Raw genomic sequence first — 18017 nt, 5'->3', positions numbered from 1 at the left:
TGCCTCCTACTGAAGTAGAAAACGGATTCCAAGAATTGCAGAACGAAATGCAGCTGCTGGCTGAGCACCCTGGTACTCCGCTAAGAGCTCACTCGCTCTTCAACAACTGCACAGAAACACAACTGTTATTTTTAGCCCCTTTTTCTTAATTGGAAACTTGCTTCACAAAACAGAAAGGCAAAGATGGGTAGCAGCCTGGCCCACAACATTAAAGGGGAGGCATCCTAGCCATGGAGAGAGGGAAAGGGACCTAGATAGCATGCTTGTCATTGGATCACCGCAGGCAGCACCCTCTGTCAGTCCACAGACCCCAAGATGGTGATCCAGCTCTTCAGTCATCCATGGACCCACACAGAAGGGGGCATCCAGACCCTTCATCTGTGCTACCTGGTCTGAGGAAGTCATGAGTAATGAGCCCCAGAAATCCGTCCTGAATGATGGAAGAAGGGAGGTAATCAGATTACAAAATTGGAAGCAGAACTGGGATTTATATAAACTTTTAAAGGATCATAAGGAAATGCTAGTATGTACAGTCAATTGGCACAGCCTGTCGCCTCTGTGCATATTGTCTTCATTCAGAAAAAAAGGGCAAACTAATATTTAGACAAGTGCTTGGTTTTATTGATTTAATTTTGACACTAGGAAATCTCAGCAGAAGTACAAATCATATGTACAAGTATTTATATCAATAAAAATTTCCATTGGTGATTTTTGGCAGAATGTCAGTTTTGCCTCTTCTGAGGAATAAATACGATATGTAGAACCTGCTGCACAGGAGAGCTCCTGCAAATGCTTGAAGAAATTGAGGGTTAGAGAATAATAGAAATGCTAATTAGAGCTGTGATGACTGAAAGGCTAGAAATACTTCATTCCAGCTCTACAAGCAGATCTCCTTCACCAACTGTGTCTCCAGCTTTGCAATGCACCGATTTCACCTGGAATTAAAATGGTTGAGGAAGAATGAGAACAAGAGGGCCAGTCATCCCAATTCCTTTTGAGAAATAAGTGGCCTTAGGCCCCACAACTTAGACCACCTGCTTACATGTGTCTGTGTAAGGGAACCAGAGTGTGGGAGTGTCCTACAGAAGCCTATGCTCCACGCCTCCTCCTGTCACTCAGCCCAGGTGATCCTGAGAGGACCAGGCCACAGCGTCCTCAGTCCTGAGATGTCCATGCTGGTGACTGACGCTTCCCATCCCAGCTTCATCCTAGGGTTTTGAGACTAGAGTGTGTATTTGGTGTCATGGTAAAAACAACTACGCCACAATCCAAACAGGTACGAATTAAAAGGAGAGATCTCTTAGCCTGACCGTTTCCCTGCTTTTGAAAGAAATAATTCAGTACCCCACTTCAGTTGAGTGGCATAGAATGTGGAATTATGTTTCATTCTTCTGATTTCTGCTGAACATAAAATTCTGCCTTGCTTCTCTCGATTTGTGTAGGCAGAAGACTGGAGTGCATAAGAGGTCCTCATTTCCCTCCTTGGAAATGGTTGCTTAAGCCATAAACTAAAAGTGGCTTTGACCTGACTGGCCATATTGGGGATTAAGCAAGTAAAAATGCCAGGAATTATCCAGGCTGCCGCACAGGCCTGTGCCCTGTCCCTCCACCGTGAGCAGAAGAGACAGGCTCTTCTCTGAAACTTGAGCAGCCCAGAGTGTAAATACTCAAAGGCCTCACTGGGCAGATCTTTCTGGATGAAACGGATGGTGATTGTTTAATGATGGCACATTGATTAGGCTGTAGTAGTAGATTCACATAGTGGCTCTATTTGCACCCTAAATCTTTTCTCAGAGGAAAAATGATATTTTGGGGAGCTTATGATTTAACTGCCACCACGCTCAGTTTAGAAAGGATCGTTAGACCTGCAGATCCTTTGTACACGTCTAAGCCTATAGACACTGTGTGGCTCTCTTAACCTGCAGGAGGCCTTGTTATTCCCCTGGGGAGCAGGTAGAATAATTGTAGGCCTTCTTCTGAGAGTCCATCTCATTGCCTTCTGGTATAACAGACCACCAGACAGACAGGAGCTGAGTGACGCAGACCTGGTGGTAACTGGCATCTCTCTCTGAACCCAGTGTCCCAAAGTGTTGCAAGCCTCTGACTCGATGTAGATTCTTCCAAACCCAAGCGCCCTTTGGGAAAGCGGCTCTTCTGAATGACCGCATCTCTCCAGTCACAGGAAGGACAGCAAAACCACTGCTTTCTTCAGGACTTTCCTGTTTCCTTCAAGTTCGGCTCTTAACTATTCCAGTGCTGACACCTCTCTCGCCTGTCGTGTGTACATGGGGCTTCAGCTCCTCCATCTACAACTGAATTGTTCCCTTCAAGGGGAAATTATCTTGAGTTACATTAATTTTTGTAATCTGTAAAACCATTTCTTGCTGTGTCACCTAAGTCTCAGATAACTGACTGCCTCCGAGACAGATGTAAACATTAAAAATTAAAATCCCCTTCATCTGAAAGACATTAATGTGGAGAACAATTGTGCTTTGACTGCCTGAACGTAACACATAGACCCCCTTCCTGCCTCTCCAGGAGGCAGGGACACACTGACAAGAGCGGAGCTCCCGAGTCCTGCCCAGGTGTCCTCCCCAGGAAAGGGCCAGCTAGCAGAGATGGCCTCGCCCGTGTCTCTCAGGTGGAGGCGCATCCGTCACCGCTAGAGCAGACCAGTAGGAGCTTGGGAACATACCTTGCCCATCTTCCCAGCTGTCATACTGTTCTGCATTTTCATAGCTTCAATCACACAGATTTCCTGACCTTCTGCTACCTGGAAAATTGGTTAAAAGTAGGTGTTATAAGAACATTGTAATTTTGTAGTAACATTCAAGAGTGAAGCCATTCAATTCTTTATCAAATGTGCTGGTTGGTTCATGGAAACACCAGTAACTTCTGACGGCTCCCACTGTAGTACATGAGGAGACAGTAGAGAAAGGCCGCGCAGTGTGTTGTCAAGTTCTCCTTAGAAAAGTCCGTACAGGAAGACATGGGTGCAGCTTATGGGGCCTTCCCCAGGGCCCTAGGAGTCTGCCACAGATTCTACAAAACCAGTGCTTCCCTCTCCCAGCCATGTCTGCAGCAGGCAGATACCTAAGGACCAAGGGACTCATTAGTGCCTGTCTGGGTTTGCAGGACGAGGAGTAGGGCTACAGAAGGGTAAAGCTTTCTTTTCATGGTGACAAAAAAAAGTTCTGCAGCTGACTGATGCTTACACAGCTATGCATGAACATCACCAGCAACTTGTCTGCCTTACAGCAATGACCCGTACCACATGGAAATCAAAATTCAGTAGTCTCTTACCAAAAGGTGCATGCTTGCCTCTATGCAGGGAGCTGAAGATAACAACCTAGCATAAGGGCCAACAAACTGCTGTCCACCTACAAGATGTGCAAGTACTAACATGGAGGTGGCTTCTCCAGCTACACCCAGTCCTTGCGAGAAGGCCTGAGTGTGCCGCAGGTGCTTGTTCAAGCCCGTGTTGTGATGCTTGGCTTTCTAGTGCCTATGAGGGAGATCCAGACTGAGCAGGCACATACCCACAGGAGTCAGCTGTGACTAAAAGCCACGTTACTGACTCCCTTTTCTCTGGCCTTAATGATCAAGCACCAAGGATCTGGGTCAGGAGTTCCTTCTCTGCCTGGTGGAGAAGGGTCTCTTGCTCTATGAAGTAGGCTGAAGGCGCCACAGAGTGCCTCTGGGTATGCTGGCTGGGGCTCCTGGACAGCCACAGTACTGTGGCTGTGCTGGCCAATGCCGCAGAAGGACCTGGAGAATGTTCTTTCCTGCCATTCCCAATTGATCTCCAAGTCCCCTCCTGGCTCCCTGTGTGGCACAAGCTGTCTTGCTGGCAGTGTGAGCACTGAAGCCCTGTGCGTTCTTTCCTCTGCTGTTCAGGTGGTGGGCTGTGTTTTTCTGGCACGGGAATATAGGAAGAAAGGAGATGCCAAGACTTTGGTGCTGGCACGGAGGAGAGGCACTGCTGACAGGCAGGCTTAGCACAGCGCTCACTGCCGCTTTTGATTCATTTCACCTGGCATCTGCAGTGCAGGCACAGAGAAGGAGCACCTACACAGGGCTGTTCTTCAAAATGTGGGGGACAGGAGAAGGCAGCGCCAAGATGACGCAGATACCCCGGCCGGAGGTGTCACAACAGTGATTCCTTCATACCATCTTGTTGGAGCCATTTCTCTCCTCAAAGGCGGGTAGGAGGTCAAGAAAGTCAGGCGAAGGGCAGCTGTCACCGAGCCACACAGCAACAGAGCTGAGAGCTTATCCAGCAGCCAGGCTGAAATGTCCCTGACCCTGGCCTGCAGGTGACAGCACAGATGGCTCCTTAGGACACCTTGAAATTCTGTCCAAAAATTGGGAACTGAATCTCTACCTCTAGGCTCTGTTCACTGTTTCCTGTCAGATGGACAAGTCTTTACCATGGGTATTTACGTGGTAACCTTCCACTACCCACCTGCCCTGGCTTCCTCTGTGAGCAGTGGAGCCCAGGGTTGGCTTAGTCTCCTCACCCAGCCCATCAGCTTCCTCATGGATGGACTTCCTCACTCTGCTCCGCCAGCATCTGTGTTACCTGTCATTGCTCATTTCCTCTTGTCACACTGCTCCAGGTCTGCTGGCCAGACAGAAGCAGTGCCCTGACCCTTCCTCAGCATGTGCGCACACACACACACACACACACACACACTGTCCTTACAGTCTTCTTACAGAAGCCTGGAGGTCTCCAGTGGTCATGGTCAGGGGCCAGGAATACCCACAGAGAACACTAAGGGACAGCTTCACCAGGCCACAGCTCCCTCCCCACCAGATCAGGCTAGAGCCTGGGGGCCAGTTCAGGATGCCTTGCCACCACCACAAGACTAGGTCCCAAACTGTTAATGTGATCAGAATGAAAAGTCTCAAAGCTGATGTGGTTCCCCCAGCCCACCCCGGCTGCAGAGCTGGTAATGTGATGAGAAGGAAGGGAGCCTGCCTGTTGCCTTACGCAGTCCAGCAGCAACTCAGACCTGGGTCCTCACCCCATGTACTTCCTCTCACTGCTTCTCCCGGCATCATTTAGCTATGAGCAGAAACCCATGTCTTCAGCCTCTAGCTTGCTTTTTGTCCTTTCAGCCATGTTTAGAGGCAGCTGTAGGAAAATGTCCCTTGGTGCCTTACAAAACCGTGACACGTTTGGTCCAACTGGATCATGCTATACACATGCATGCAAAAGCTATGCAGACAAACTTGGTCTAATTCAACTTATTTCATCCCTTGGAAATCACTGAGTACAAGCACATGTAGTGTCCAGGCTGTGACTATCACTGCTCCCAGCCGGGCTCCAGTTCCCACCGAGAGGAAGCCTCCCTGCCTGTGCTGACCACACCACATGTAGCACACATCCACTGCAGCAACTTCTGGACCACTTGCAGGCCAAGCTGGGCAGTCCTCATCACAGGACTGCAGCCGGGCTAGCCCTGCAGCATGGCTGCACACACACTTCTGTAACACTCTGTGAATCATCCGGTAAAGACTTAGTGATTGTGACAGGTGTATCCAGAGTGGGGCTTACTAAATGGTCACAAGCCTCGCAAGTCCTCCCGATGAATGCAGTCGGCCTGATGTACTTTTCTGCTGTCTAATTGGTGCAAAGTTTGGAGACCTGAATTCCATGTCTTTCATCCGGCTTATTGCATCCTCTCCTCTGACACAGGGTCAAGGTTCACATTCGAATCAGATTATTAGAGCAGCCCTCATTAAGTGGGAGCTAGGCTTGCCCCAAACGAGTGGGCTTGTGAGAGAGCTCAGCCCATTTACTCAGCAGATTTTCACATGTTTAGGGGCCTGAATGTCACCCAGCATCGCTCCGTGCTGAAGAGTTTCAGACATCTCCAGCTGATGATTAATTGTGAGTGATGGGAAATAAAATCCAGCGAAGCCAGCTGCTTGCCATGGTCGGCAAAATGACTCTAATGGAGAGAGGCTGCCAATTTTCCAGTTTTACTGGCAAGTCTTCCAAGTGTAATTAAGGGAAGTTATAAATGATATGGAAATCTATCAAGTTCCATTTATTTTCAGAGGACTCCTTTCCCAGGGGACTTTTATCTTGAAGCTTATAGTATGCTTTGTTGTGCTAATGATTTAAGCCACATCTTGGTTCTGATTAAAGCCCCCAATCTCCTTCTACCAAGACCCTTCACTCCTTTCACAAAGATTAAAAGATACAGAACCTTCTCCAGCACATGGCCCCTCTCAGAAAACACTCTCTGACTGGGACCTGCATGGCCATGTATCATTCGATCTGCAGACTGCCATCACCCCTAAGAAAGCTCAAAGAAAGTACAGGGTGGGGATGAGAAAGAGGGATCTCTGCCAAACATAAAAGGAAGCCCCTCAAAGTGGAGCCTCGAAAGCTGTGCTTGAGAACAGACATTCATCAGAAGGTGCTGGAGCCCTAATGTTATTTGATTTGGAATAAAGGCATGAAAATGATGGCAGAGGCCTAAAATTGGAGACGTAAAGGATGACTGCACAGTGCTCCATTTCTCAATTTCATCCTTCAGAGCCACAAAATGGGGGTGATACAGTGGCTGGATGGGCTTTGCAGTGACAGCTGTGGTCTTCCCACACAAGGGAGGCCCTTCTAATGGGCTGAGGTCTGTCTGCAACAGCCGGGGAGGAACAAAACAAGGTTCCCTATTAAGGGTGCACAGTCATATTCGGAGGGAGAAAATCATTACGGGAGTCGAGTTTCCTTTAAGATGGCCCCTACCCTCTTTTGTCATCCAAACCCAAGGCTGTGTTAAAAGTGCTATTGCTTAAAATGCAGGCCGGAGGATGCAAATGGCGTCGAGTTTGTCCCCCCCCCCCCCCCCCAGAAGCCCACTCTCTAGCAACTGTAAAGAATGCAGAGGAAACTGTGCCAGTGGCATATGGCTTTCTACTGTGCTAAACATTCATACAAAAGACAGGTTCATCAGTCATTGGAGTATCTGGATAAAAAATTAGCTCCTGATGGATGGTATTTTGAGCTTACCTGCTGCTAGTACATTACCAGAGAAACACGGGTTTTGAAGCCCGCATGACATTAGAAACTGCAGACCATGAAACACGACACATGCAGGAGCACATAATGCACGGCAGATTATACAAAATAATAAATAAGCTATTTAAACCCTCTGCCTAAAATTGGGCCCGCTGCAAGGAACCCCAGGTCACTTGTACGCAGGCCAATTAACGCGCAGCATCTGCTGTATAGAAGCAGGGCATGAAGCACTTCCGAATGATTCCGGCAATTAAAAGAAAACTGTTTCCTGCCTGTTCAGACAGCAACTGTTTCCCTGCAAGAGTGAGCACCAAAGCGGTGCGCAGCTGAAAAACTCAGGCCCCTTTTGGGGAAGAGGCATGGGGGATGGGAGGGGTGAACCTTTATGGAAAAAGAGCCTTCTTTTGTTGTTCTGTGTTCTGTGTTTTTCTGCCAAGTGAGACAGAAGGCTCTGAGGGCTTATGGGCCCACTGCAGTCTCCCCTTCTGCTGTACTGGTCCCCCGAAAACTAGGGATCCACATCCACCCTCCTGACTGTACCAAACAAGTGAAAACCCTCCATTCCACATTGGAAGGCTTACCACAGAACACAGGTGTGTAATCCATTAAGTCCCTGGGATCTGAAGAGGCAGCCTGGATTCACTGAAAGGTGCCTAGAATCTGATTGTTCCAACTTCCTTTTTCTGAGCTACGAACGTGGGCTGCTAACTAGGACCTGATCTTTCCAGGAGGAAGAATGCTTGCCTCGTGGAAAGACAGGGAGATGGGACCCCAGGAGATTGCCCTATCTGAGCAAGGACAGGACTGACTCATATTACAAAGAGAACAGGCAGTGGACAGAATTGCTGACCCTCATCTGGAGGCTCCTACCCGGCTCTCTCAATAAGAAGGGGAAAGGACAGGAAGAGACCACATGTTCAGCATGCCTGAGGGCGCTGGGACTCAAGCCTGTGGTGTCTGCATGGCGTTGCCCCCGGCTTTGCCCTCAGACCCCTGAGAACTGTGCAGTGGGAGTGTGGGGCGGGGGAGGGGGTGCTCAGGAAGGAATCCAGATTGTGGCCAATGTAAATGAAGTCCAGGTTTTGTAAAAATTCTTTAAAATGAAGAAAAACATGACTCCCTACTGCCCTCTAACTTAGCTCATACTGACAGCCAACGCCTGTAGTTACAAAGAGAAAAAGTTGAAACTGGCATGTTTTACAACCCTGCAAGAGGCCATCTGATCTGCTACCCCTGTGAATTCAGTGGGTTGTTGTAAAGGATTCTGATATATGCTGACTTTTCTTTCTGTGTGTGTGTGTGTGTATGTGTATGTGTGTGCGTGTGTGTGTGTGTGTGTTCATATGAAAAAAGGTGTGTTGACTCCTAGTTAAGGTTGAGAATGGTCATCCTTAAGAACACTACAAAGGTAACAGGCACTCTCCCTCCCCATTCCTTGAAAAACAAACCCATTGCCAAGCCTGCACAAGACTTTTAATCGGACTGACCATCAAAACATTTTTATCTGATGCTGATAATTCGCATTACCTTAAACTATAAAAAATAAAAAGATCTGAATGTTAGCCACAACAAAAACTATCCCTGAACATTTCAAAAGAACTATTATGTGGAAAAATGATTGAAAGGCCAAGCTGAGGAAGATGGGGCAGGAGTTGGATTGGAGAGGGGTCACGGGGCAACTCCATGGTGTGCACATTTTATTGCTAGTAAAATCTGAAGTAAATGCAGCTAAGGTGAGCAGAAAGCACAGGATGCTTGGGAGATGATTCTCCTAACTTTCTGTTTGCTTCATGATTTAGAGGCTTAAAAGTGTTCCTGTGTGTGTGATTCCGTGCGTGTGCTGGGGAATACAGTCTGCAGTTTGGGTGCAAAACTGGCTTCTCCTCAAATTGCTTAAACAGTTACTGCTATAAAATATGTAAATTAATTATTGCCATCATTTTCTGATTGTAAATCAGGGCATGCCTGGCTCATCTGCCAGAGAAAGGCAGTAATGAATGCTGGGCTGCAAGAGGCACCCGTGTGCAATGCCAGACACACAGGTATCCAGAGGCCCAACCTAACCATCCTCATCTAGAATGACTAAATGCTGGTTCTCTGAGCAGCGAAAATGAAGTCTCTTGCCAAGTTCATGCGCTCCTTTCCAGGATTAGCTACAGGCTCAACTGCATGAGCTCTGGACACAACAGGAAGGTCTGCAGGGGGGCACCTGTGTCCGTGGTCGCGCCCCTGCCAGGAGCTTTCCCCAGAGAAGCTCATAGAAGGAAGAAAACACTGGTGGAACTGGGTGACATCATTTCTGCTTTCATTTTCTGCCCAAGTCATTATCCAAGAAAGCAACAGTCCCGAACCCCACCCGCCTTTCTGCTCAATGTCAGTCTAGGACCGTGTGCAGGGGCCTCATCTTGGAGCTGACTTGCAAACGTGAACAGGCTTGGGGGGCAAGAAAGCAGAAATGGGCACTTCCGGCACAGTTTTATCTCTTGATGCTGCAAACTTCTAAGACAGAGATGTAAGACTGTCTTCTAGGTTTTGTTTTCCTAATTTTCTGATGCAGTGAGGGGAATTCTTTCTGATGCAAACTTTAGGTGGGTGCTGAATCTGAATATAGCTTGGAAAAATCTTAATTAAAAGCAATGTTTAAAAAAATCTTATCTTGGGATGGCTCTTTTGTTAGCTTTTTTTTTTTTTTGGTCTAATTTCAAAAGGCTAACAAAACAAATACACTCATAAGAACTTTATTTTATTCTTGAAAGACAAAGGGAAAAAATTCTTGCAACAAATGTAGCAAACTTAGCCCAGACATGTACAGCACCAACATGCTCAAGGAACTTACTTTAAATATTTTTGTTAAATATAAAAGTTTTTTAAAAATCAAGTAATAATACCATTTCGTAAAGGAAGTATTGGAAGTGTATAATCATATGGATAAAAATCTTATCAGTGGAAAGGGGGCATTTGAAGGTCACTGTAAAAATCTTTCTGAAAGGCAAACAGGCCCTTCTCTCAGTTGTCTTCTGAATTAAAGTTATGATTTGTTTGCGACTTACTGTCCACTAACATCCCTTCTACGCACTAAAGGCTCCACTCTACTATCTGTGTGGCTGCTACGTCTAACGTTAAATAGATCGAAGCATTAGGAATTCTTGCTATGTGGATCCTAAGGGAATATTTTGAATAAAATTCAACTCCAGTGTTTAGGACAAGGGAAGTAATTCAAATGAAGCAGTTCTCAAACTTTCCTAGAGTGTTTATCTCTTCTATACAATTACCCAAATCCTTCTCTTTCAGGTTTTAAAATACTCTTCAAATTGTTTAGTTTTCAAAAACTAGCTGAGATTTGTTACTTAGAATTTTATGTGTCACCTCGGCAAGAGAAACCCACCAATCTGTTACAAAATCTTATCAAAAGGTCAGTAAACTTAATAAAAATGCAAAACAAAACAAGAATGTTTGCCTAACCTTAGCCGTGTTCCCTGAAAGCACCAGAAATAATCGGTTTCCATCTTCTCGTCACTGGTAAACTGGAGCTTCCCTGCTTAACTGCTTACCCCGCCCTTAGTTATTTTCACTGCAAAACTGAGGTTACAAGCATTTCTTTTAAAAGCAGCTTCACTAAATTTTCTACCTTGAGTCCAAGGTGAGGTCCTTGCGTTGTAACTACAAGGCTCAACCAGAGGTTCTGGGAGGGGATGGCATACTCTTCACCCTGTATTGAGCTTCAGGATTTATGGTTCAGGACTCTATTCACAAAAAAAGCAACTCCTGCTTTATTACACAGACTATGAGCTTATGGTTCAGGACTATTCACAAAAAAAGCAACTCCTGCTTTATTACACAGACTATGAGCCAAAGAAAGGGATTAAAAAGGTTTGTATGTTACACCTGGCCAGCCAGGTACACACAGACACAGCATTTGTAAAGAAGGTGAAGCCCAGGAATTGCAGCTTCAAGAGCCCATACAGCAGGCCCTGGTCTCTGCAGAAACATTCTGCAGTCACTCATCAATATCCACACTGAACGGGCAGCAGGTACTTTTAATCTGATAGCTCCCTGTGAAGCAAGACTAGCTTCAGACTGTTCCATCTTGCTGATTGCCTGGCTTTCCCAACGTGCTGACCACAGAGTGGAAAGTCATGCCAGGAGAACAACCATATTGGTGAGAAGGCAAGAAGTCTGAACTTGCGCTGCCTGGCTTGGAATCGCTCTACTTACTGCCAGCTAAGCAGTCACGGTGGGCAAATGCAGGAGGCCAGGATGGCAGCCTCCAAGGCCAGAGCTGAGCCCTCCTCCTCTCTGCCCATCTTGGATTCAGGTGTCAGAAACCTCGGACTGAAGGTATACACTTCTTATGAGGGTGGAGGAGCACAAATGTGATTTTCTAATTAAAGCCACACAATTAAGATTGGCAAGCTCAGGCTGGCAGTATATAGACTGGGTAGCTTCCAGAAAAACAAAAACAAACAAGAAAGAAAGAAAACCCTGCAGGGCAGAGGGAACCAAAAAAACCTTCACAGTTCACTAACCTCCACATTTCGACACGGAGAAGATTTCACTGGCTACTCTGATAATGCGGTGTGAAAGTTTGTGATTGTTAATGCCAAGACCAAAGAAGAGCCTGCTTCAACCCCAACCCTGCAGGAAAATGAGGAAACGCCCCCAGAACTCATCCATCAGTCTCTAGCTTTTCCGCCTCTCCTAGGCCTGACACTGATATCAGGAGTCTTCTTGGCTGCTCTTGTGGGAACATCCAGGCCTTCGAATGAGTGCAGCAGCTCAGGGCTGCCTGGCCCTTTGTGTTCAACAAAACCCTGCTGTCTCTCCTACGTCACCAGGGAGAGCCGTCCTTAAGTCAGTTTCCCAGATCCATGTCAATTTGGGAACTAATCATTTAATACAACCAAACTTGATTGCTTTTACTCTATTTTTCTAGAAGCCAATGTCAACTCCATGGGGTTTTCTCAATATTAACATGATACTTTATCTGTATGAATAAAGAAATCAGGTGCCACCTTAACATGATCACTACAGAAAATTAAGTAAATTCCAATGGCTTCACTCAGATACAAAGTAGAATTAGCATACAGCCCGTGAAAGTCTACACGTTTGGCTGCCATTTTGCTGCACAGAAGTAAAAGCACAAGTACTTAAGAGCCTCTTGAAATCTCCCAGGTACATCTTAAGTCATTGTTCACTTTTGCTGCTAAGCTGCTGATTTTTAAGAAAATGATGTATCCTGCACATTTGTTCACAGCAAGTGATGAGGCCGAGCAGATGAGTTCCTCATGGACCTTCCAATCCAGAGAGGGCCGGGGAAGGAGTAGCAATTTGAAATGAAATGCATCTGTAACCCCGACCTGGAGAAAGAATGTCTGCCCTCATTTCTATTCCACTCCCACACGACTTGGGAGGAGGTGCTCAGAGGTACTGCCACCAACACAACTCAGACGTGAGGACACAACCTACTGTCCATGGCGTCCCATGGCTTGGGAGAGGCTACAGAGGGGACATCTGAGCCCAGCATGTCTTACCGTGTCTCCAGGCTTGACAGAAATGGCCACCACCACTCCAGGCATTGGGGAGCGCAGAATGCTGCTTGTGTCCTCGGTTACCTTCTCAAGCATAAATTTGTTCAGTTCTGCTGCAAGTTTGGTTAAAATGTGCACATTGTACTTGAAAGAAAAAAGCATAAAGGAAGTTACATGATGAGCTTATCCTCTAAAACAGCACTTTGTCTTTAAAATTACAGTCATAGTCTAAAACCCTACATTCAAATCATTTATCTCTGGAACATATTGAGCCAGGTTTTTTAAAAAGGAAACTACTTCTTAATTAATTATATATAAAAAAGCATCGTGGATCTTTAAGAACACCATCTTAGAACTTTATAAAGAAAACAGCAAGAACTTTGCTAGAGGACACTCTACGGGCTTGCAAAGCAGAGGAGGTCAAATCCCGGGAGTCCACTGCTTCCGAGATAAAGGCATTGACACTGTGGGAACCAGTAGATGGCAGCAGATTGCTGTCACAAACCTCCCCAGCCTCGGGAGCAGCTACACTGGTACATCAATAAAATGAGACAAAGGCTTTGGTCTTCATTTGGGGGGTTGAGGGGGGAGAGTCTCACATTCAAACAATTCTCAGTGACATAAAATGTTTACATCAAAAATGGTTTTTTTTTTTTGGGCACATTATCATGTAGCCTTTTCTGATAAGACAGGAGAAAGGAAAGATAGGAGAACATCTTCTGGGCTGAGACTCGATGCTATCGAGATTTTTAAAACAGAAAATGCCATGCGCAGCAGTTCTCGTAGAATCTTTATGTAGATGGCTCACAAAGGTGGTGGCCCAGTGAGTCCAGGCAATCATAACACTTCTAATAAAGACAGCTCCTGCTGAACAGGAAACATCCCAGATCAACGTGGATAAATATATGAACCAAAATTTGCTTGGAAAAAGAAATGCTTTGAGGTGGGGAATTGGAGACAGTGCCAGGTTTCTGGTTCCCACCAGATTTGGTCTCTGGGTAAGACAGAAGCAGCGCCCACTGGGCAGCTCCATTTTGTTGGAGGAAAGCTGCTGTAACTCAGAGCCTCCTGTGGGCATCGTGCTAGCAGGGAGGCTGCGGCAGAGTCTGCTTCCCACTTTGATTCTGCATGGGGACAGTGGCAATCTCCGAGTGGCTCTTTGCAGGGCCTATTTAAAGCAGGTGGGGGGAGGCCCCACAGAAGAGCTTTGATGGCCTAGGTTCCAAGCAGATTTGCGACACTATGACAGGTTGAATAATAACATCTTCTGCATGTTTCTTTACTCCTGAATGTGTGTTTTGCAATCAAGACATAGAAGTGTCTGCCAGTTTCTGAAGGATATGATTCTTAAGTGAAATTACAGCACAAATAAAAGCTTTTTGCTCCTATTAAAATTCATCTGAGTCATAAGTGGCAAAGGAAAGAGCAGGCTGCTGTCAGTCTGACAAACATTCTGGGCAGAGGAACTACTTATCACCCAGGAATTGTACTTCCAAGTGTCTCATTAAATCCTTGGGGAGGGGGACATAATTGGGCCAAATTGCACAGTTTTAGTATCTGTGCTCTATCTGCCTTGGAAAAGAAAATCCAGCACCACTAGAGGCACACAAGGCACCGGGCAGGTTCCCTTTCTAACTGGCATCACCGAGGGTGGCACTGCTCTGTAACCAGCTGGCATTCCACCTCAGGGGTTAGTTTTCAATGTAACACCCCCTCTTTTTCTTTATAATCTGACTTCAAAATGTGATCCTTGAATTTAGGAAAAGTATATACTAAGAATACAATTTAACAGCTTTTCACCACAGTATATATAGGCTTACAATCTAATAAATCAGCTATCACAAGTAAGCCGCCTTGCAAACAAAGTGCTAAGATTCTCCTCTGCGGCATTTCTCAGAAAGGCCCGGGTCCTGACAAAACTGGGTCCCTTACTATTTTTATAACTTTCCTATCTCCTGAATTCCTTTCTCTGTAGGGCCCCTGCTTTGCTTGGAAAGAGATGTAAAAGAGCCCAAGAGTCGGGGCTTCAGGCACAGCCTTTGTTATTGATGAGATGTTCCTTTCTCTTTTGTATTTGTTTATTGTTCTTCAATCTGTTTGGGGATAAATGACTATTGTAATCACAGTGAGAAATAACAAGGAGGGAATGCCTCAGGAGAGTCTTGTTGAACACAGCTGACTTAGAAAGAGGAGGGAAAGCTGCTCCTCTTAAGCGCGCATGCCTTTGATGTTATCCTGAGCATCACAGACCATCTTAAAACAGCCTCTTGTCTGCCCCGCAGTTGTGCATGGAGCTGAAGTCTGAACAGGCCGAATGGGTGCTACACATGGGCCCATCCAAGTGGGCATCCTGGTCACAACGGCAGATGCTTTCCTTCTAGAACCTTCTACAGAAAAGGAGACCTGCAGAGTCGCACTAGGCCTTCAGAGCAGATCTTCTGAACCGTTTCTTTGGGGGACACGTGGATATGACGGACGCTTAAGTGTTTCCAGAGACTGCAATATGTCTGTGTAGAGTTGAGGTGTGTGCGCGCATGTGTGCGTGCAAGCAAAGCACACTGTTGATGTTTCCGAGGCTAGCTGCTGACAGAGTCTGGTTACGGAAAATGGCAGGTTTTCATCCTGTGTGGGTCAAGAAGAGCCAGGGAACAACGAGAAGGGTCTGCGGAGGAGGTTGGTCAGGTCTGGCCTCCTTCCCTCTGCTGGCTTTAGGAGACTGTCTCTAAACCACCGTCATACTAATGTACAGTTTTGAAAACGCCTCACCAGGTGAGTTAGAGAACAGGTGCTGTCTAGATGGGCTTCCATACCCGTGTATGACAACGAAGGAAGGGGTTTAATCCAATTATGTAAAACCACCCCTAGCCAAGTTGCCAAACACATCCATTTCATTGTGTCTATAATAGAACACCATGCCCAACAGGGAAATGCCATCCAAAAGTTTAAAAGAAAAAAGAATCAATAGAAAAACGCAAAAGCACAGTAAGAAGACTGCAGGCGATGGGACCAACATGGAACCCAGCAAGAAGACAAAAGACAGGGCTGTGGGAGAATGGAGAGGGCACGGGAGTGGGCACAGGCGTGGTTTTCCAGAAGGATGTGCTCATCTGGCCACTGCGTCCTGTGGGAGAGCACCTCAGTACAGCACCGCTGGACAGGAGGACTCCATATGATCAGCTCCAACCTGACCAGCCGTGTTTGTGGAGTTTAAAGTCGTGAATGTCTTTCCAAGGCCTCTAGGTACATGGATGAGTTTACAAGCCAAATCCCACGGTGTTGGTGGGATCCAAGGTATGACCCTTCACAAGGTAAAGTCCAGTCTGCTTTACATGCCCTTCAAGCTGCACTTCCAGAGCTTGTGGGATTTCTCCCGAAGGAGGGCTCGGCTCCAATTCCCCTTTCTAACTCCTTTTCTGCCAATGCCAATTAAGCTCTGCTTGCACCGTTGATCTCATTTCTTCTCGTGTCAGCTGTTGGCCATCTCAGTTACCGTGGAATCAAGGGCCAAAAACCCAGATTTTCTGAGTTATCTGGAAGCCTCAAAGTTATGAAGCATTGGCCAAAAACTGTACATGCTCTGCCATGCTCCCAAGTGTGGTGGCAGGTACGTTTTCTTCAAAGGCTGTATTCCTGTTCAGAGCTTCATACTCCCTGACCCCACACCTCAGTCTCTATCCTGAAACCACATCTTCATCGGCCTAGTGTGCGCTGACAGGCTCACTGTTCACTAAAGACCTCCTTCCCTAACTCAGCTAGGGGAAAAATCATCATTAATGTTTTAGAAGTGACAGAAAGGAGGAGTGTCTTTTCAAAACTCCAGTTCATCAGGAAGGAGCGGAGCCATAAGCCACAGAGTGAAATTAGAAGTCACCAGTATGTCCCAGTTAACAAGAGGGAAAAGCAAGGTTCCAAACCATGGACTGTACCCTCTTCTCCACTTGAACATAGAGCCCATTAGCTGATCCTTTGAAAAAGAAATCTCTGGAAAACTCTTAAAGGTTCAACCCAGTAACAAAGGCAGAAGGAGCAGACTGCAGTTACAGATCAGGCCAGTGCCAGGCCAGCCCCGGCCTCCGCCCAGCCTGGTGCAGCTGCAGTGGTGGCTGGGCCCGTTAGCATAATGCTGTGACAACTCCATCAGTGCAGTCTCAAGGTAGCTGTCAATCAGGACGCATCATTTAATCCAACAGCACTCGGAGGACTTTCTCCTACAACCCACATGACAGCACAGCTACAGCTCTATTTATATCAGAGCCCGGTTGTATTCACAACGCTGCAGCAATTAGAGAAGATGCAACAGGCAGCAATATGATGAGATTTCCATTCTGCGGCATCACCCTGTAAAGTGTGATCCTGCGTCACAGAGTCACGCTAAATGACAGAAGGCTATTTTCCTCCGTCTCCCAGCCCGGCAGCACTTCGTCTGCAGCCGTCTATAATTAGATTAATGGTGTGGTCCAGTACAAAGCGGGGCCCACTTCACATCAGATAGCTTATGAATTAGGACAAACACTTATTTCAGTTCCAGGCAGAGAAAGCAATGACTGGGGTGTTTAGCATACCCTTTATGGTGGAATGAGATGTTAATTGTGTACCATTACCTCTAAACTGCTTGCTTGTTGTATAAATCACTGTGCTAATTGATGCAGAGATAGAAATGTAGCCACAGGCAAGAAAGCAAAGGAATGAGAGCTGAAGATGGAGGATAAGGGATTATCGAGGAAAACATATGGAGACAAGGCTCCTTTGAAACCTCTGTTTTCTGCCCCTGAGCAGGAATCCTTCAAGTACAGCAGTGGGGAAGAAGGGGGAAAAAAAACCAAACTTTTCTTTTTACAAACACAATTTTCTTTTAAAAGTTCTGCTTGTCAAATAGCAGGTAGGTTAAATTAATCTTAAAACATACTTTAAAATATTGAAATGTGTGCTTTCAAACAGACAGAACACCTTACTTGGACTGACTTGTGGGCTAAGGAGCCACCCTTCTAAATTACCCGATGAATATGTTTCTGGCCCATCCACAAGGCAAAACTCAAGTTTTATGAAGTCCTGAAATTCTCCTCAAAGAATCTACAGTGGCTTAGATCTGCCAGGCTAATTACACGGACATCTATGAACCGAGCAGAACGCAGTCTGCCAGTGACACGGCCATTAGAATACAGCTAGAACCCCAGCACCTGGCCATCCCTGGTCAATTCCACATCATAGGGAAGAATTGCAAAGGAGATACTTTTTATACCTATTCTCAAACTAGCAAAACAAATAAATAAAAGCACTGCTGGTCTAAGAGCACCAGTCTTCTGTCTTCGAATGTTCTTCCTTGTTTGATTGTCCTGCTCTCATTGGTCCGGAAACAGCTCTTGCTAGGTCTGGGAAGCACAAATACAGAAACCAAACGCTGAACAAGAGTCAAGCCGCGGGAGAGCCACAGCTAAACATGCCCTTGGGAAGTCCAT

At 46.3% G+C, this 18017-nt stretch overlaps 1 protein-coding gene across 1 annotated transcript in view; it reads right to left on the bottom strand.

Annotated features, from left to right (window-relative positions):
• Positions 1 to 599: 599 nt before the first annotated feature.
• The window catches only part of Pcca (propionyl-CoA carboxylase subunit alpha), a 273582-nt gene continuing 256164 nt past the window's right edge, over positions 600 to 18017 (bottom strand). The window contains exons 22-24 of the mRNA XM_041674725.1: positions 12565 to 12705; positions 2696 to 2773; positions 600 to 935 (exon numbers count right to left, since the gene is read on the bottom strand). Of these exons, the coding sequence (XP_041530659.1) occupies positions 867 to 935; positions 2696 to 2773; positions 12565 to 12705 (288 nt within the window). The 3' untranslated portion in view covers positions 600 to 866. The remainder of the gene's footprint in view (positions 936 to 2695; positions 2774 to 12564; positions 12706 to 18017) is intronic.

This window comes from Microtus oregoni, unplaced genomic scaffold, assembly GCF_018167655.1.
Source record: "Microtus oregoni isolate MIOR12 unplaced genomic scaffold, Mior012 000001F_ref0000356, whole genome shotgun sequence".
In the NCBI taxonomy this organism is placed as follows: domain Eukaryota; kingdom Metazoa; phylum Chordata; class Mammalia; order Rodentia; family Cricetidae; genus Microtus; species Microtus oregoni.
This window is presented reverse-complemented; position numbering and strand designations above follow the sequence as displayed.